The sequence below is a fragment of the Folsomia candida genome, unplaced genomic scaffold, assembly GCF_002217175.1.
Source record: "Folsomia candida strain VU population unplaced genomic scaffold, ASM221717v1 Fcan01_Sc028, whole genome shotgun sequence".
NCBI classification, from domain to species: Eukaryota; Metazoa; Arthropoda; class Collembola; order Entomobryomorpha; family Isotomidae; genus Folsomia; species Folsomia candida.
This window is the reverse complement of record NW_019091220.1, coordinates 954,529-975,068: the sequence shown is the minus strand read 5'-3', so window position 1 is coordinate 975,068 and position 20,540 is coordinate 954,529. Positions and strand designations below refer to the sequence as shown.

Below are 20,540 nucleotides of genomic sequence, written 5' to 3'. Positions count from 1 at the left end.
ACAAAATAATGTGGAGAAGAAGAAGGTTGTTTCCTTCTTTATTTGGCAAACAAAGGCTTTTTCTCGGTACGAGGGTATGAATACAGTGCCTTTTCTTTGTAAGGAAGCCGAGTTAAAATGGGTGGAGGGGTTAGTAGTACTCCCAATCCTCCTAGTTGCAAAAATGAATCAGAGGATGAGTTTTTTTCGCAAACTTCCGCTTTCCTTGAGATTTTTTTATGTGGTGGTAGTAGTGCTTTCACTTCATTGTTCTTCGCACACGTGGCGGGATGGTTATTGACATAGTACGTCCTTGATATGGATGTTGTATAGTTACAGGCTTATTTATATATGTAGGCTTATTTTTCAAGTTATTTATAATTCTGCGAGTTATTATACTCAAGTGACCCAGCTTTATTTAATATACTGGAAAGCATGTACATAATTCTAGCTGTGCATGCGGTTTAAGATTATGGTTTAATAATGAGGAGTAGAGATAAATTATGCATCACGAAAAGACACGTGCCTCATATTCATCAGACAAGGGATAGAATTTATGCTGGAGATCTTGAAATTTACCAGATTTCGCATAGTCGTTGACTCCTCTCGTGAGTGAACAGGCGACTTACTTGATGTATAAGAGCCCTCATTGAAAATATCAATCTATCAAGTCACGCGCATAATGAAAGCATTGTTTCTCTCCATACTTTCACATGAAACAGAAGCTGGATCATAATAGGATTTCGTAACGCTATAACATTACACTATTTTCAACATGGGGATACATATTATTAGCTTATATGTAAGTAATAATATATATACACTCCATCATTACGTTGCCTTCGTGCTAATACGCGCTACTAATTACGCCAAAAGTGTCAAAATCGTAATTTTCGGCATGATTGACGGGCAAAAGCTCAGCCGAAGTCTGGGGGGTATTAAACCCGATAGTTTGAGCTGGACAGAGACATATAGTTTTTTGCATGCATTATATACACACGTTATATAACGGGTTGATTTGGTAGCAAGAAAAGCACGTCACGAGACGTCGTTTACGTATCCTTTACTTATTTTGCCAAATATTCATTGGTGGTCCTAAATAAGTTTGAAACTCGTCCTATTGAAATAGAGTGAGATCCATAGACAGTTTATACAACGAGGTCTTACTCAACGGCATTACGAGACAACATCTCCTCTGCTATCTTACTTCTCTGAATTTACATTCTCTAATCGCTCTCTCTCTCTCTTTCTATTTAAATTCTAATTGTCTTTCCTTTGTTTCCAAATGCGTTTCCCTGTTTCCGCCTTGCATTTAAGTCATTTACTCAAGAAGAAGCCGCTTCAAAGGAGGAATTGCGTTGTTTGTCTTTCTGTCTTGGATTCTTTACTTGGTTGACACATACTCTCTGCAGTGTGTTTTATCATCTGCCTACACCAACCGCACAAGTCCCTCCACTTCCACCACCACCACCTTATCTTCTTCTTAACTGTGCAAACACTTTACCAAGAAGGAGAAAAGTTAACCTTGTCCAGAGTGGGCAGAGAGGGTTTAAGATTTAGCGATTTTAGAGTTAAGATAACACATTCGGAAATTTAAAACACACTGCACAACACTTTACGCTAGACAACACTTATTCAAAAGAGCAATGCATTTCGGAAGGGACATTAGCATTTACAATTACCAACAACGATGCAGCCAACCAACCAACTCTTTCCTCCAGACTCACTTTGACATTAGCCCTCTTATTGAAACACAGAACGCACATTAACATTAAGAATTCCTTTTCTTATGGCCTCTTGAATTTTCTACTGCCACTCACTCACTCACTCACTTCGCGTTCAAATTCGGATCTAGATTTACAGCGGAGATAAACCCAGTTGAAGTTGAAGTTGAATGATTTCCTTCTTTTTAAACCGACCAGTAAGAGCATAAGTAGTAAGTACACACAGGGATGGGCAATCCCAGGATTACTTTAATCAGATTAAGTAATCAGATTACATTGAATGTAATCCGTAATCCAGTAATCCACGAAAAATTAACATTTTAAAGTAATCCGTAGTCCGTAATCCTACTTAGGTCTGGAAATTATGTGTAATCCGTAATCCCCAATTTACGAAATTGGAAAATGTAATCAGATTACGGATTACTTTGGATTACTTTGCTTATGTAAACGGCATGACAGCTCCATCTTGCAACTTCTCTGAGTCTGAGTCGCTTCCAGAACTTGAGTTCTTAAACTACCTTCTGGATTCTTCAGCAGAGGTGCGAAGTTTATAGAATTTTGGAACAGTTAAGAGGGGTCTATTTACTACAACACATTTTTGTCTGCCCTAAGAAACCGACTGTCGGATGAATCATTCCAAGCTCTTGTTTTTTGAACTAATCATCATCATGGAATATAAGTGTGACGCTATTCAGATTTTGAATTTCAGAATAAACCGTTGCAAACGAAATATATCAAAGGGGTGGAGTGAGACGGTCACCCGGTCATGGCATACCAAAACTATGTCTAGATTTTATTTTTTAAACCCCCGCCTAGAACTACGTCTAAAATGATCAAGACAAAAATTCGACATTTTCGACTTTTGCGTCGTCGACACGGTCACTCGGTCATGTGACATGACTCGTGTCACGTCAAAACTATGAAGATTTTTGTAATCCTCGCCCGAAACTACGTCTAAAGCGGCAAACAAAAATTCGACACGTTTGACCCGTGGCGTCGTCACCGTGGCACTGGGACCTTATGACCTACAATTCCCATTTTCTAACTCATCCGTACCTCAAACATTAGAAACCCGTTGTCGAAAATCGCATGTTGAAATTCGAAACCGTTCTAAAGTTATCGTGGATACAGACCGACGGCCAACACTTTTCCATAAAGGGATTTCGCTTCTCTTCACCCCTTAATACATAAATATAGATTTTTGTAATCCAGATAGTAATCCGTAATCTGATTACTGTAATCCGTAATCCGTAATCCACGTCATTAATTTATCCCAGTAATCCAACAAGTAATCCACAGTATTTCCGGAACGAAGTAATCCCAATCCCGTAATCCCATGTAAATTTTTAAATCAATTAATCTGTAATCCGTAATCCATCGAAATTGTTGGGATTGCCCATCCCTGAGTACACATCAGCGCTACTTACTCATGGTGGGGGTGCGTTGATGTGCATAATGCAAACATACACACGTCTACCGAATTTTTGTGTGGATGTGAAATAAACAATAATGCATTTCAAAGGAGGAAACACTTGACTTTTAAATTGTTAAGTCTTCCTTTCAAAGACGAACGAATCGCCGACAGACAATGCACACAAAAGTGCGAGTGAGTATCGATTGACGGTTCTGGTTTGGTTGACGGGGAACAAAAGCATGTTCAAGAAGTGGAATATATAGAAAATCCCTAATTTCATGGATGAGCCAGTTCCACAATATTTTAAGAAGAAAAAGATTTTTTATGTAAAGTGTGTGAACCGAGACGATGCAGTATTTACGACGAGAGGAAGCACATACTTTATTTGCATTCACGTAATTATTACCGGATAATGGGACTGGGATGAACTTCTTCTGCAATAATGTACCCGGAAAGACAGAGCGAGAGAGACATTACTAGTGTGAAATTGGAACACGATGTAGAGTCGTAGATCAAACGCTGCAAGTGGTGCGGTATGTGATTGTACGAGTGTGTGTGTGGCGTGTCAGAATAATTTATCGTTTTCGGAGAACGAATCCCATATTAAATACAAGCAAGAAATATCTGATTACTAAATCATTCTGAATTTATAATCTAAAATCGAGCCGTACAGTAGTTTGTAATCAAGGGATAAGTATGAATTGCATACTGGATTATGGGTCCGACTGCATTATTTACTTAAGAATGTCGGTTATTATGCAGTCAAAAGTCGGCAAGTGCTCCTAAAAAGTTCTCGAGCTGTTGTGACAGGATGAAATCCAGGGAAATAAACATCATCTCACGAGTGGCAAAGTGTGCATAATAAGAAAATCTATGTACAGCGAAGCCATGTATTTATATCAGAAAGAGAGAGTGACTTTGATAGTCGTGCAGTTATTTTTAGTCACCTTGTCGTACAAAAAGTAGAGATATGAACATTTGCCAAGTATACTTTTGTACTGGTAACAACTGTACGATTAACAGAGGCAAGATTGACGATTTCCATCAGCGATAATATGAATACACGAGACACAACTGTTTCTTCCAGAGAGTTGGAGTTCAGTTCGATGTTATTAAAAATCAGCACGAGTCTTCATCTCCTTCTGCCATATTCGCAATTCTCTGGATGCAGTTACTCATTCAATGTCACTTTTGCCGAGCTCGCTGGTGGTAAAGGACAAAGAAAGGAGAGAGGGAATTGACTTTTTGCAATATCGAATTGGATAAATATTCGTTTTCTTCCCCTCCCCCCCAAAAAAATCATCAATTTCATTTCTTTCTCCTGGCACTGTCAACCTAAAAGAAGAACCTCCACGTCCACCACCACCAAGTCTCAGAAGTTAACCGTTTTTATACTGTCCCTATATTTACTGTTGAGTGCAGCAATTTTTGAAGATTTATGAGATTCTGGCCGTCCACGATAGACTGAGAGAAAGAGAGAGTTAATTTCGTAATAAGCTGTGACCAGCTTGAGAAGAAGAAGTTGTTCTGCTGCCCCACATCCTACTAAACCCACCAGAAGGACGATTGCATATTACACTCGCGACCCGACCAGAGAGCAAGAAATACATACACGGAATTCCAACACGTAGTTTGTATTATTACATGCGAGAATAAGATGAAATTTTGGGGCATCTCGCACATTGGAGGCCGGTCAGACTGGACACGTATGTGTGTCTAGTAGTAGTCGAAAATGCCCTCAAACGCCTCAGAGGAATGGGTCCAATTTCATTTCATGTCAGCAAGAAGGACAGTTTAACTTTGGAAAGGTGCTCACTGAAGCCGAAGTGTTGTTTCATTATGACTCAAGTGCTGCGACGGGGTTGGTCGCGATATTGCTACAACTTTAGGAAGAAAATCGCCTTTGTGGTTTAGCCCCGCGTATTCTCTTGTCAGGAGCCTAATGGTACGAAAGTGGTTGCAGTTTAGTTTACTTTCTCCGCGAGGTTAAGACAAGCAGCTCCTTCTTCATGACTCTGTGTATAGTTAGTGAATCCGCCGAAGAAAACGACCATCACCCACTCACTCTGGCTGGCTTAGCGTGGAGAGAACCTTGCCCGAAATGAGAGTAATTTAGCACTTTTCCCATAACAAGGTTGTATAATGTGTACTTCGCCCAGTCTCGACGCGGAAAATGTAGTGTGTACCCTGCTTGTCGTCGCCTTTCTGGTTGACCGGCATCTCTTATCTCTCTCTGGGTTATAGTGACTGGGTCGAGACAGAATAGCGTTGGGTAGCGGGATCGTCGTGGACGTGGTGAGGAAGGACGAGGCTGGAAAATTAAGTAGTCTACATGTCCCCAACACTTTCAACCTTTCTGAAGGATCAAAATTGCCCCACATCTCGTGAACGAGACTTGTTTTATAACTTACTCGACACGATAATAATAGTCGAGCGATGAGTGTGGGTGGATGTGTATGTGGACGAGGAAGTGTTTAGATTAAACGGTTGAGAAGAGGAAGAAAAAAGGTTGGTGGTGAAATGTGAAGTGGTGAAGATCCGATTGTGAGGTGAATCCGGTCAACGTACACACGTGGGAAAAGGATCGAGTGTGTAAAAGCAACCTAACGGTCTAAAAGGTCGTTAGTGAGGTGAATGAAGAAATAGGCGAGAGAAATGCAAGCCAACTTTCTCTTCCACCTATGGCGTATGGATGTACAGTGTCAGCAACGTGTTCTTAATCCAATGATACTACATGCCCAGCTTAACGATCTGTACGTTACTAAATTGCTGTAAGACACACACACACTCACCTGTGAAATGTATAGTACACCCACTCAAATGGCACCCAACCAACCGTGACCATTCGCCAAAGGCCAAAGTGTTAAGTGGGTGTTGAACAAAATGTGACCCATTGCTCCACTAAATCATGTGTAATTCCACACATGGACTTGTTTCCCATTTTGGAGGTTAAAGTTACCCTGGTGGTAAAAAAGCTCATCAAAACTTTTAATATAATGATCCCTTTCCTCAGTCGTCACTTTATTTTAGAAATATTTGTGATTATTTTGTTTTTATCGGCGATAAAGAGTGTTGTGACGGCCCAATTCCATTTTTTGCAACTACTCCCATCATCATTTCTTCTTTTGCGTTCATTGCCCATTGCCACTTCTTATCAAGTCTATAGGACGGATCCATTCGGTAGGTATATTCATTCCAATGAGGTTAAAGTAATATAGAGTCAACGAGACCATGAAAATCAACCAACTCTCAAAATTATGATGCATGAGAGCCATCTTGTCCCTCATTCTTTGCATAGGAAAACATACTTTGTGTAATTGCCACTTCGCCCTTTTAGTTCACCGGTATGTTTAGTTTTTTTTGTTTATATGAGTTTGACAGTTCAGAATTCACGCTGATTTAATTTTATAACACCGACAACAAACTTTGGAAATTTTAGTACGGGTGGATATCGGTGCGTCGGAAATACCACATAATTACTTCGACGAAATGGCATTCCCGATGTAAGTAATTTAATTTATTTAATTTATTTGTAATTTAAAAATTGTACATAAGACTTTATATTAATTAAAATTTCGAACTATTCCATCAGCCATCATGTTATGCAGACCGAGGAGGAGGTGGGACCACTGGATGCAGTTGACCAGGCTGTACTTGACAGGATTTTAGAATTATTTTCAACTCCTTATCCACAACTCACCAGACCGCAAGTTTTGATGTTGGAGACAATTGTGGCGGCGACTAAGGAGGCGCAAGTGCCATTCTCACATATTTTTCAACCGGACGATATCTTATACGATGGTATGATGATAAAAATAATTAAAAACGTGGTGATGATTAATTGGGTGAACAATTTTTACAGATACGATGGGCATAGACGATGACGTCCCTTTAGCCAATATTATCATTCCTCGGTCTGTTCAACTCTATAGTTTGGCCCCTTTCATTCGTACAATAAAGGGTCAGCAACCTATCGGACACACCATAACAGGTAACACAATATTAGATAAATTGTGCTCCTCATAAAAATCTTTCAGATTCAGTCGCTGATCAGATGAGAGACTTGTGGAACACTTATTCCCGTGCGAGAGGAGACGAGGATGGGCAAAATCATACCCAAGAGGATGTGCTGGAATTTGTGAATTTCCTTGAACTTTTGACAGGCGATCCATTGGGATTACCCCTGATCAGCCTGAGGGGGGCAGAATGTCATGTTTTGTATGATCATGAGGCCAACTGCTTTCGTCAAATCTACAATAAGGGGAGGTTCATGCTGTGTAGGAGTCCAGGTAAGATGATAATGTTTAATAAATAAAAGAATTGATATTTAATGATAATTATCTTTCTGTCACAGCTTGTTTTAGGTCAGAAAAGGAAGTTATTTCGGTTCACTTTTCAAACTGTTCGAGACATTATGCCACTGACATGCATGTGGTTTTGGAAATAACCCGCGTTGAAGAAGATGACGATGGTGAGGAAAAAATTGGAAACCACCCTTATCGATATGTTCAGTTCCAAGTTTCGGCAAATCTGGAATGGAATAATGCAAGGATGATGAAATATCTGCAAAATGTATGGCGTCAGCACAAAGCTTCTTACACTCCAAATGTGGCATCCGTCGTCACAGAGGCGTGGATTTTTACTGAATACCAAGCAGCAGTAGAGAAAATCGCGTGTCTCCAGGTGCATAATAATTATGAATTGACATATATAAATTACTTTCAAAACATAATACGTGACATTTTGTTTACAGTTCTGTCACCTTATATTTGCGTTAAACGATTCGAACTACGAATTCGTGTCGGACCATATTGTACTTCCTGTAAACTTACACGACCAACTTTCAACCTTACTTAATTCTATGGGAGTCACAATTAGCTTAGAAGGAATTGTATCAGATGAAGATCTGCAATCGATTGGTCTTTCTGACTTGTTCGGTGTACCATTTAACGAAGAATCCCTCCAAGAATCAAAAATTGTTTTATACCGGGAGTCAAACATGCATTTCGAATATAGAGGACTAACGATGGACTGGGGGAAGAAAAGGTTTTACGAAAAGCATGTCCACAAAACTCTCCTGTTTGCATGTAAGGAAAGAGGACACAGGTTTAACTTTGAACCACGACGGATTTTGTTCGACAGGGACGATATGGAAAAGGCTGAGTTTTTTACAATTTTAGGATCAGTTATTGTCGGCTATTTGCATGCACCTAGACCAGACAACCGACAAGACTTTGTTAATGTTAACTGTAGATTAGACACTAGATTTTTATCTAATAGAAGACCAAATAGTGACACGTTTAAAGCTCCTTTGGAAGAGTACGAGCATGGTGGTAATCGAGACGATGATTTTAATTATGAAGACGAGGGAGCGATCTACGATAATCAACATCTTACTGACCTAGAGTTATTATTGCAGTGGATTGCTAACGAGTATCGTTGCCGGGTTATTATTACTGTGAAACCAGAGGAAGTGGATCAATAGTAGTAGTTGTTACGTGTTATTGTTAATTATATAAGTATAACTTTCACAGAATAAAAAAAATGAATTAACAAATCAAAATTAATACATCACGATAGTATACCACGTTAATATGCCATTTTTTGTTCAGGCTTTTGCCACTTTATCTAAATAAACGGGACGGTGGGCACCTACCAAGTCTACAGAACGGATCCTTTCGGTACGTACGTATTCTACGGTGATGGAGAAAGTAATATCTTACGCGCAACCCGTCCTCCGCCTCTTTCTCTCGTGTAATATAATGATATCTTTCGCCTGGTCTTTTTATTACTGGAAATTTCTAGGTTAATGTAAAATGTGGGTGTCGAAGGCAGAGAGTCGGATTCCCAAATTACCTTTTGCCCTCCATGCCATTTTCGCTTTCACTTTCACTTTCCCTTCCCCTCCTCCTCCCTCTTTCCACGTTCCACTCAAGCCCAGCCAGGCACCTTGCAGGAGCAGTATTATCCTGGAAACTTGATAACTTTTGAACATTTCCACTTAAGAAGAAGCAAGTTTGGCTTTGAAAGGAATAATGTGACGCAATCTATTATGAATATTATCCATTTACATAATGTCGGGTTTTTATACGCGGTAAAAGAGAAAGTTAATGCAGGTGGTAACCCCGCCGTAAAGCATATCACATTTAAATATCTAAGACGTGCATAATCTAAATGGTTATCTCCACCTCCTAAATTTCCTCCGTGCCTCGGAGTACATAGTTGATCATCTGCAGTTGATGTGTAAAAACGGAAAAGTTGTGTTGCGTAACAAACATTTTAACTGGGATTGAACGGGTGTACCCTCGCCTGTCGGTTATTTAGTCAGTCCTCCTGCTCATGTGGCAATACAGCACTCGGCACGTAGGGAATAATGAAATGTTGAAAATTGCGAGTTTAGTTTGGCTGCGGTTCAGCCTTCAACTGAACTGACTGACTGGCATACTTTTGCACTTCCGCAGTTTTCATGAACACATGGAACAAAATTAGGCTGGAGGTGTGTCTCAAAGTCATGATTTCGTTGGGTATTATTTACGGTTTCGTTCTTCATCAGCGTATTAGAAGTTTAAAGTTTTTTTAAAAAGTGAATTTTATTTATCTGCGATGGACAGATTAAAGTTTTTTTAATGCATTATATTTCAGAAGAAAGGCTTTCAAAATATTAAATTTCTTAACAATTTTCATTTGCAGAAAATAAGTATCGACCGAGCCCATGATCTCATTTCCAGTTCATTGCTGTTATAGTTGTCGATTATGACGGCGATGGTGTCATCATCATAATCTTTTATGAATATTGGAACGATGACTGACTTTTGAAGGGTGAAAGCGAAAATGTGAAAATAAAATTTGTCAGTTGACTATTCTTCCTCCATTTTTATTCAGGTTTACATACATCGTTTGAAGTAAATGTCATGGCTTTCGACGTAACGAAATGACATGGTATTTTGGGAGATCGGCCTTGATAGTGTCAATTATGAGTTTTATGCCCAACTGCATACATACACTTTGATGTTTGATGAGAAACGTGCGTAATGAATAAATCAAGAACGATGCAATTTTATGTATATCTTTTTCTCCCAAAATAAATTTATCCTTCTCTGCTTATTTTTAGCTAATCCTGGATAAGCACAAGGCACAAGGCCCTCTCAATCAAATAATTCTATGTATAGCTTATACAGAAAACTGATCTCTTTAACCCATCTTCTACATACCAAGATTGGTATCAATGTCCAAATTGCGGACGCAAAAAATTCCTTATTTTGTATCCCCTCAACCAAATACTTAACGATTATTGCACTCTTTTTTCATATAACAAATAAGTCTGTTCTCGTAACCAAATGATACTTTGCACTGATAATGAGACAGCAATATCAACAAAGCAAAGTCACCACTACCACTAGTGGTTTCGGTTAAATCGATATTGACTGCATTTCCTCTCCCTCGGCTTAAAGTAGAAAACAGTCACCCGTCAGTATATAAAAATAGGTTGCCTATTGCATTGTTTTAGCCTATCCACACCATAAAATGTCTCAATTCAATGTGTGCAACATCTCCAACCCAGTATAAGAGCAGCACAGAAGCCACATAACAATTGGGTCTTCTCCCCATTTTATGTGACACTAATGTAGTCATAAACTTGCGTTCCAATCATGTCCCCTCCATATCCTGCTCCAACCGGGGAACCAATTCATGCAATCAAACCAACTTCGCATGCAACAATATATGTGCTGAAGATTACATTCGCAAAAATTTTACGAAATTGGGTTCAAATCGTATACCCGAGTGTGGTGCATGATTACATGTCCCATTTTAGCACGACGCGAGTGAATTAGTTGCGTTTTTTTTCTGCGTGGTTATATTTTTTTGCGAATTTTCTCCACTCAACAACTACAATTATTTCCGCGTGCTGGGAAACAACCTTCAAACAATAATAATAACAGACTGGAGTGGAATGCTTAATCCAAGATTTCGTGCCCGAATCTTTGTTTAAGCCCACTCCAACCAAACCTGGTGGGTGGGAATCTGGATCCACATCAAACTGGTCGATTAAATGTTGACCTAACTAAAATGAGAAAAACTTTTTAGCATTCTGCAAACCCAAGTGAATCCGTGTTGTTTTTCTTGCCTAGCCACCTTAGGGTTTTCGGTTTGATGGTTTAATTTCACTTTGGTGAATTAGATTGGACTCCTCACTTGTGCGACTGAGTGAGTGAGTGAAAGTAAGGAAGCAAGATAAACCAAACTAAAGTAAACTCCGATTAGATTTCGTGCGTCTTAATTGAAACTTTCAAATCGGACGAAACACACGGCCAATTTGGAGCTGGACAGCATGACGGTGGGATTACATAACCTGAGGTTCAATAGTCTGCTGCAAGGAAGTTATTTGCATCGGCATACAAACAAAAATTAAATATGCGGTGTAATCGTATCGAAATGGGCATTAATTCCTGCCTATTTTTATGCCCTTTCATCATTTTATTGGCTTATTTTAAACTGACAGCCCATTAAATTAAATTATTATCGCTTGATTTGACCTAAAAGGAAATTGGGAGAAAGCACACATTATTGCGCAAATTGAAAAAAGTGGTAGCTCTCATACGTCAAACACCAACCAAGAGTCCTGTACTCGCTCTGCCATAAAGTTCAATTAAGGTTTTACTATATTTAAATTTGACCGATAACGTCAACCAGCCCTCGCAGCGTTACAGAGAGGTGTTGCATGTCAAAAAGTGATCTGGTTCCTCTGGCGAACCTGTCCTCGCCTGTCGCACCATTCCATAATTTAATTTGATAACAGTCATCATACGAAAGGTCTGCAGCTTGTTTGTATTCATATGAATGAAACGAAAGTTGTGCAGCAGCCAGACTACAGCCAACAACTTTGCTTTATTTATTTATTCCAGAGTCACACACAATATGCAAACCAAACCTTTTATGAAATTAACTATCATGTCCCCGTTCGGGCTGTACGAAATTAAAAGTAAGCAATTCCTAGAGGAAGGAACCACAAAGAACAGTTTTTTTATTGGTGATGACACTTACAATGCCCGATGAATTTTAGAAACGTCATGGTGTGCGTGACAATCCAGCGTTGTGCATGCAGTACAGGAGAAAGTCGTGAATTAAATTAGTGGTGGTTTCGCAGTCGTGACATTGTCATCCTGTCTGTAGAATAAGACTTCTTGATGGACTTTTTCCCATACCTTTCTTCCTCTTTCTTGGAATGATTAAAATGGAAGCTATTAGCTCAGGATGAGACCCTTTGGCTGAATCAATACGAGAAATACGGACAGACAGACACACACTTCCTCCTCAATCGAATAAGTCAACAAACTTTGTCTGTCCTACGCAAAGATTTTAAGAAGAGAGGCACTTAATACCTGGGCTAAAAGTGACGAGACGATATACAGAAGAGTCAAGTTGTTTACCAGCACTTCCGTTTTACGTACTCCAGTTTTAGAAGAGAGGAATTTGCATGCTTTTCTCTCATCTCTTTAACCCAACCTTCTCAATTTTTATCAAATTAATTGGTTTTCCGCTACTTTGAAATTCTTGTAAATTCAACTTCCTTAAAAGAAAGCAAACAAAGTGCAGACAAGCCCTTTGGAGATTCCGAGGCAAAAATTGAGTTAAAAGTTTGTCTTGATAACTTTTCTTTGGTCTTCTTCTCCTCCTCTCCTGGTTGTATGTACAGGCTGTAAAAAGTCTAAATGTTAACAAGACTTGTATATCCGTGGTTGGTTACAAGTTCAAGACAAAATGAAGGCAAATTGATAAAATTTTGAATTCTGAAAGTATAATGTCGAAGCAGTTTTGGGACAGAAGAGTACAAACTGCATCTCATCTCAAGTTTCTCATGGCCTTTTCCACATTCTAAACCCAGAGGAGGTTGTCTGCAAAGAGGACTTTTCTAAAGGAGAAGGAACGGGACAGTTTTGAAGATTTTTATTAAAACAGAAGTCACCATTCTACCAGCATAATTCTGTTAGTGTTGGACGGATAAGGAAACATGGGTTCACTTTATATTTACCAAAATTCTCTTACAGGGTTATCAGACTAAGTTCCGGTGGTGCTCAAAATTTAAAAAGTTCTTTATTGACATAAAGTGGTTTGCTTTTCTGTCCTTGCTTATTAGGTGAAGGTAGTTGGTAGGTATGGTTGGTTGGTAGGTATGGGAGGGAAGTGCATACATATGTAGGCATGCAGATCAGACATTTTGGAGACATATTGGCCATGACTGGAATATGGAACGCAAAAAAAACTTTAACCCTTTCCTTCCAACAAGTATAAAAAGATCTAAACTATCCTACAAAATTTGAGCCATTGTTAACACAAAACTAACATTTTGTGTACTGAAACTTACATGGCTCCTTAATTTTTCAAATATTACATATATTCGCAAATTTAATAACTATTTGAAAGAGTTTGTCAACCAAATGCCCAATATCTACATATGTATTGAAAAATGAGTAGCATTATTACATACGAGTCGTCCCCGCTTTTTCCCATGACTTGCTTTCTGCACGATGAAAACCCAACTTTCTCCAACCCCATCGTCGTAAAAGAAAGTTTGCATAGAAAATCTGCAAACTTTCCCTTCAACGGCAAAATTTTTGCTGGCCTCATGATGAATGGCTTTCGGATAATGAAATTATTGGCATCACATCCTTGGCTCGGTGCCTGGCTGGGAGCTTTTTGAACTTTTTAAGATTTAGTTTTTATCAGGAGGACGACGAGGAGAGAGAAATCTGAACACGGCCTGCTCACCAAACTAATATTCAATTTTTTATGAGGCTAATTCAATTGAAACGCTTTATTACTGGAGATACCATCAGTTATCGATATGATCCAACTTTTTTTCTGTAGAATGTTCGACTCTCGTGATTTTTTAACTTATTCTTATTCACGATAAGGTAAAGATGGATCGTTGATGGTAACAGAGATAACGTTTCTTTAAACAAATCTCTATGAATTTCCAACTAACGAGATTCATATCACATTAAGAATTGCATTTTCCTAGATAAATATACGTATGCAAGTCCCCTCGTGAGAGTGATAATGCCTCGTTCGACACATTTGTTACTCTCGTCTGGGATTTTATCGAGGAGTGTGATCTTTGAAAATAATGCAGGAACAAGGATCCAAGTTTACCATGTAAGGCTTCTCGTTTTTAGTTTTAGTCTTGTATGCTGGAAAGGATGCTCAGACGGGACCTTTACTTGCACATAATTCAATTTTTATTTCCCAGATTTAGCGAAAGAGAGTCATTAATCTAGATGCCCAACTGGCTGCACTCACTCCACGACGAGTATCTAATACCTACTATATAATATTCGGCGTTTAATGGCCTATCCATTTACCAAAGGAACGAAGAAGGCTTTGTTACTTACTTACATAAGTACAACGACTGTATGTGATCCTTATTGCATGAAAAACGGGGAACCTTCTTCTTCCCACCAATTTTATAGATGAGCCCTTTTCCACTTCTTGCCAGCCAGGAGTAGTATTCTTCTCGCAGGGCCACGTCTGTCTGTGTGTCCACACAAAGTAGAATCTGCCCAAATTCTGCTCTTCCAAGTAGATTCCTTTAACTACAAAGCAATAAATCTTTGACGTCAATTCCTCTCAAATGATACTTGTTTGGGTTCTCAGTCCCACTTCCGATTTCACTTCAAGGAAGAAGAATAAAGAGTTTCACAACCAGCGTGTTTGCTTATCATGTACCGTAAGCTTCAAATATTTGGAGCGGAATGTGCCTATTTCAAGCTCCAGTTGCAGTATCGAGGGTACACGATATTTGCTTGTTAAAAAGCACCTAATTTTTTGAATTTTCTATGCGACATGTGCAATCAAATCAAATAAGCGGAAAAAGTTCTTACATAAAATATCTATTTTTTAACCCCCGTGAAGGTTATTTGATGTCTTGTTATGTATGCCTCAATTTCATTTATATTCTGCAAATATGCATTTAAAAACAATTCGAGAAGATAAATTGTAAAAGTATATTTATATTGTTCAAAGTTGGCAATTTTATTCCACGAAAATTATGCAATGCAGCATAAAAACAATGCAAAACTTGGCGAACTGTGCAGCATCCTTGTGAAAGTGGTTACATATACCACTCAATTTAGTAGACATTAAGGGAAAAGAGTATTTCATTCCTATTGTGTGTTTATATCAAATCCAATTGCGAATTGGTATTAAGGACGAAACTGCATTGTGAAACTGAGAGAAAAGAAGAAGAACACGACTTAAATCCTAGTTTAAATCTTGGAGGGAGGCGAAAGCACTTATATTTTTCTAAAGAGAAAGCAAGCGGATGAGCACTTTCTTCTCGAAGAAAACCCAACCAGCACCATCCCACATACGTAATATACTTACTTAGATATGTGTTGTGTTGTATGTACTCCTTCTTCTGCAGTTTCGTTATTGTTGCTCCCTCCGTATTTGTAGAATCAAACCATTTTCGGTGATTTCAAAAAAGAGAAAGACTTTCTCTCTAGTTGAGATGAGAGAGAGAGAGCGAGTTAGACAAAAATATATCGCTTTGTTACTCTGTTATTTCCTTTTATTGCTCTAGTTGAGTTTGAAGAGCCACTTCTTTTTCGTGTAACAACAGACTTTTTACATTTATTGCGTGTCTCGATTCCACCACTGGTTCGCTTGTCTCTACTTTTTAGATGGCCATTTTATCTGACCCGTTATTCTTTCTTATATCGCACATATCACTACGTATGCATCGTGGGAGTCAAGAGATGCCGAGTGTGAAGGAGAATTTTCTCTAGTTGCAGACCAGACCTCTGTTTAGTAATCGCAAATGTACCCCTGCACGTAGAGGACCGGCATGATCTATGTCGCCCAAAGAAAGAAAAACACTCATTGTCAGATGGTCACAATAGATTATCTGCGATATAATGTTAAGGCAATAATGTAATCTAATGGGGGCAATAGCACTACAACAAGTTCACCACTTTCAACTTTCCCTTCTCCTCCGCCCACTCGGTTAAGGGAAGGGATGGTAATGGGAGGAACGATTTTGCAAAGTCGATCCTCACCATCTTGGAGGAAATGAAAGAGACAACAAAACGCATTACGGGCAGTTCGGCTACTTAGGTGAATATTTAGCCCGATTTCGCCTGGGAAGGCGAGTCTAACTATTTAAAGGGTTCTACGTATGTATGCATGTGCTACTTTTTATTAGCTGGTCAGACAGCAAATGTTTTATAAAGTAAATTGGGTCAGTCTGAGCAGGACAACGTGTGCCCTTGAGACGTATAACAATTGAGCAGAATATAGTGCGGATTTGGTGGTGATGAAAGTCAAATCTGTGATATGGTACGTACAGAACGAAGTGGGTGTGCTATTCTTGTACTGTAGCGAGAGAATGGTACAAACCCTTTTATGTGATTCCTGTAAGAGCTTAGAAGATCCAATTAAAAGCAAGTGTCGACCTTTGTCGAAAATCCAGTCAGAATAGACTACGTCGACGACAACAAAGTTGGGCACGATTCGTATAGGGTCGATTACTTTGGTGTATAGAATTCGCTTGCAGACTTCAGTCCTAAGAAGGAAATACACACATTTGCAGATGTGTGATTTACAGTTGATCCATGTAGTATTTGATTGTACGACAAAAAAAATACGAGAATCAGTAGTGACGACGTATTTGTAAATGTACGTCGTGAAACAGCAATCATTTTCAAGATTCGGACAATACTCCAATCTCGACTTCATCGTCTCCTACTTTCACTTTGAATTGCATTCAGACGAGTGAAAGTAGAAAATGAAAGCTAAATTAGCCTTGCTTTCTCCTATTTTAGAATTCTCCCTTCTTTTAATTCATCCCATTTATGAAATGGGCAATGACATACATAGATTTATCCGCTCATAATAGGATTTAATTCTTGGAGCGTCCATCCCAAGACACGCCTTTGAATATACGTATATATGGACATGCGTCATACTTTCCCCTAGCGAAAACATACATACAACTAATAACTTAGATATAGCGTAATGGGTCGGTCCATGGGTGTCCCCAAGCTTCATTAAACTTTCTTCTCAATTTGTACGTCTCAGAGAAATAATTATCTTTCATCCATGTTAACCAAGCGTCTCCTTAAGAGAAAGTGGATGGCTGGAAATGACTAAAAGGACGCGATATGGCTAAGGAAAAACAGGTTTATGCTCAGCGAGAGAGAGGAATATCGTGAGTGAGTGCTGGTGTGAGTTGAAAATTGAATTGCTTAACCATTACAAGGATTAGAATGGAATCTAGAGAATTTGAATAAGCCATTGAAAAACGGACGGATGGATGGAGAAGAGCACATTCAGCGAGGAGATGAAGAAGGACGAGATGAATGAGTGGTGAAAGGCGGAGGTGGATGAATGGTGAAAGGCTCAACCAAGTGTTCCCTGATTAAGATCATCTCCTCCTCGCCATCATGGGGATGTTTCCTTCCGAGAAGTGCTCACAATTTGCACATGCAAAATTTAAGGACGTCGAAAGAATATGCAAGATTAGTTAGATGAAAGTTGGACAATTCGTCATTCAATTAAGGGCGACGAAGAATTAGCCATTTTCAAAAAAATAAGGGTTTATTATGTTATTAGTAAAGTGAAAGTGTGTACCTATCGTGTAACACTGGTTAATAATTTAGGCCCACTTATGTATACTCAAAAGTATCGTAGTTTAAGGTAGTTATTTATGTAAAGTTTAACAGTTTTATGTATAATAATCGTAAGAATACGTAAACAAGGAGGCTTGGAGGAGAAAGCAGGGAAAGTCTTTACTGTGCTCTTTTGAACATTTGCTACCACCACCACAACCATAAATGATAATGCACTCTCCGAGATTACAATTTTCATTAGCATCAACATCTCAATTAACTACTGTCCATTATTCTCTTGTTCAAGAAAGCCGGCCAGAGAGAGAGAGTCGAGTAGATCCTTAAGTGTTCTACTTTACTCTTTAACTATGCAATCTCCTCGTGGCCGCAGCAGCATGATGATCACTTTCATTCCATTCAAATGATGCCAAATATCAATTCTGATTCCCACTTTCAAATGCAAAGTGGCCTCGTGGTGGTGTGACTGGCTTAAAATAATTCTTAATGCTCTTATGTAACGTATCCATCCATCCATCCTTCTTCTTCTGCTTAACTCGTGAGTTTGCTAATTTGACGGATAATGAGGCTTCTCAACCGTTCTGTCATTTCCATTGCACGAGGCATGCGGTATGATGAATGCTGATCATTAATCCCGTCAGAAGAGATTTGAATATCAAGATGAGTTGCTCCTTCTTCTTGATTATGAAGAGAGTGAAAATGAGAATATCTTCTGTGTGTCACAAGTATGACAAGTTTCACTGACTGAGAATTTGGCCTGCAGCGGCACCACGTAACATTTTACAAGGGTTACTTACATACACTCTGAATGGCGTTATATAATGTAAAACATTTTCATTTATGGCCCATTAAGATTATGATTGAGTGAGCAAACTATGCTGTATAAATATGAATACTCTCGGTGGAAGTAATTTATTATTTGAAAAGAAAGTAGCAAAAGCGTAATTAAGTAAAATATGCTCGTGCACATAGAAATGTGAAGCTGCATACTAACCAAAAATTGAGTAATCTTCAATACAAACTTGCTACACGACTCTGTATATTTACTAAAGTTAAAATGTAAACATAAAATCGAACCCGAGCAGAATTAATGACTTAAGATTAATGCACATGGTGCATTTCTCTAGTGAAAGTTTTCAAGGAAAAGTCTGCTTGATGAAAGTAGTAGTCGTCAAACGCTAATAAAACATTGCTCAAGGTTATCGTATAGACTTATCAAGTTTTTCTGTTTATTTATTTATTTACAGCCCTGCTCTCTGGAACGTTGCGGACTTATCAGAAGGCTGGATGTGACGGGGAATACGTGATCTTGCGATGTCCGACGGGAACGACGATTTCTGTGCAGTTGGCACAATACGGAAAAACGGCACCCTCCCCGACCTTGTGTCATTCGCCGGGCAGTATTCATCCCGAACTCGTAGATTCCTCCATTACGGATCCCTACAACAATATTACGTGCTTGATGCCCAGTGCCATACAGGTATCTACCTATTTAAGTATTTAACTTGCGTAACTAAATTCACAACTAATCTCAGTACTTTGTTGGGCGTTGGTTTGGCTTGACCAGCTCGTGGCATGCACAATGAGAATTTTGCATGATTAGATTTCACGCTTACTTGGCACTATTGAGTTGTTTGGTGGTAGATGCTGTATTATTTGTTACCTTGTTCATGCAGCTGATAGCAGTATTTATTTATTTCGTCTTGTGTGCATAACACTTTTAATGACACACAATTTTTAAAAAAAAGAGTCCAAATTTTACTCCAGCTAGATGTCTTCCCCTCCTAAATTTTGTAATATTTAATGGGGACACTAAAAAATATGCATAACGCAGCCCAGTTATTAAACCGTGAAGGTGACTGAGTCAGCAGCCTATTCCCAGCAAAATGCTGGGGAACACAGAATTTTCTCAACCCTTTTCATCCATCCCAATTGTCAGAGGTAATAAAATTTCTCCAGAACACACAATTCCCCTTGTGCTCAAAAGAGCCATCAAATTACTTCAACGACGGTGGACACACAAACCTTGAAATACATACTTCTTATTATTCGTATGAGGAAAATCCCCACATAAAAGACAAATCCGAATTTCTAAAAAAAATGAGATGGGCAAGAGAATTTACCTTTTAAGAATTTTATTACAGCGAATTTCTGCGCTGGCTATCAAACGTTCGTGATTTTAGTGATGTCGCTTTTACTGAACTTGAAGTAATGATCTGCAAATCACTTCAACTCGAAAAAAATTGGTGATGCTTGAAAAATAGAATGGATTTGCAGAAAATAGTCGGAGCCTTTCCCAGTTAGTGAAGATATACGGATTCGACATGGACAATCTAGTCGAGGTAGTTACTTTTCGTCCAGCTACTTACTCATGTACTTCCCCGGAAGAATAAATGACCCAGCAGTCGTCCAAAAGAAGTTAGGAAAAATGGGACACCGCATTCCCGTGAATTTTTTCATTATTATAACGAGAAGACCAGTCCTAAACTTCAATTCAGGTCGGCACTTAAAAAAATCTTTTCAACTTTGGCATAGCAAACAGACATTTTTCCATCAATTCAGATTTTTCAGAGAGTATTGGTATACATATTTAACAACTAATGGCCGCCTTGCTTGGATGAGACACAGAAAACTTGAACTGTTTTAAAGCCAGAATTCTGAACACGGACGACGAAGAGAATGATGAAAGAACAAAAGTAAAAGTGGGAATCCCTGTGAAATCAAAAGTAAGTCGTCCAGTCAGTGAGACTGTGGCTGCTTTTGTCGTAATAAAAGGCGATATTCGGAAAGTCGCCTCTC

At 38.9% G+C, this 20,540-nt stretch overlaps 1 protein-coding gene across 9 annotated transcripts in view; it reads left to right on the top strand.

Moving 5' to 3' along the window:
- The window catches only part of LOC110859976 (protein eva-1), a 63,716-nt gene that overhangs the window by 27,554 nt on the left and 15,622 nt on the right, over window positions 1–20,540 (top strand). For 3 of the 9 annotated variants that reach the window (XM_035859768.1, XM_035859767.1, XM_022108766.2), the window contains 6 exons: window positions 6,557–6,620; window positions 6,710–6,918; window positions 6,980–7,108; window positions 7,155–7,406; window positions 7,472–7,800; window positions 7,871–8,684. In XM_035859768.1, coding sequence (XP_035715661.1) covers window positions 6,557–6,620; window positions 6,710–6,918; window positions 6,980–7,108; window positions 7,155–7,406; window positions 7,472–7,800; window positions 7,871–8,602 — 1,715 coding nt within the window. In that variant the 3' untranslated portion in view covers window positions 8,603–8,684. Of the gene's footprint in view, window positions 1–1,932; window positions 6,298–6,415; window positions 6,462–6,556; window positions 6,621–6,709; window positions 6,919–6,979; window positions 7,109–7,154; window positions 7,407–7,471; window positions 7,801–7,870; window positions 8,685–18,988; window positions 19,222–20,540 lie in introns of those variants that run through there. The other 6 variants (XM_035859770.1, XM_022109017.2, XM_035859769.1 and 3 more) reach the window with 4 other exon arrangements.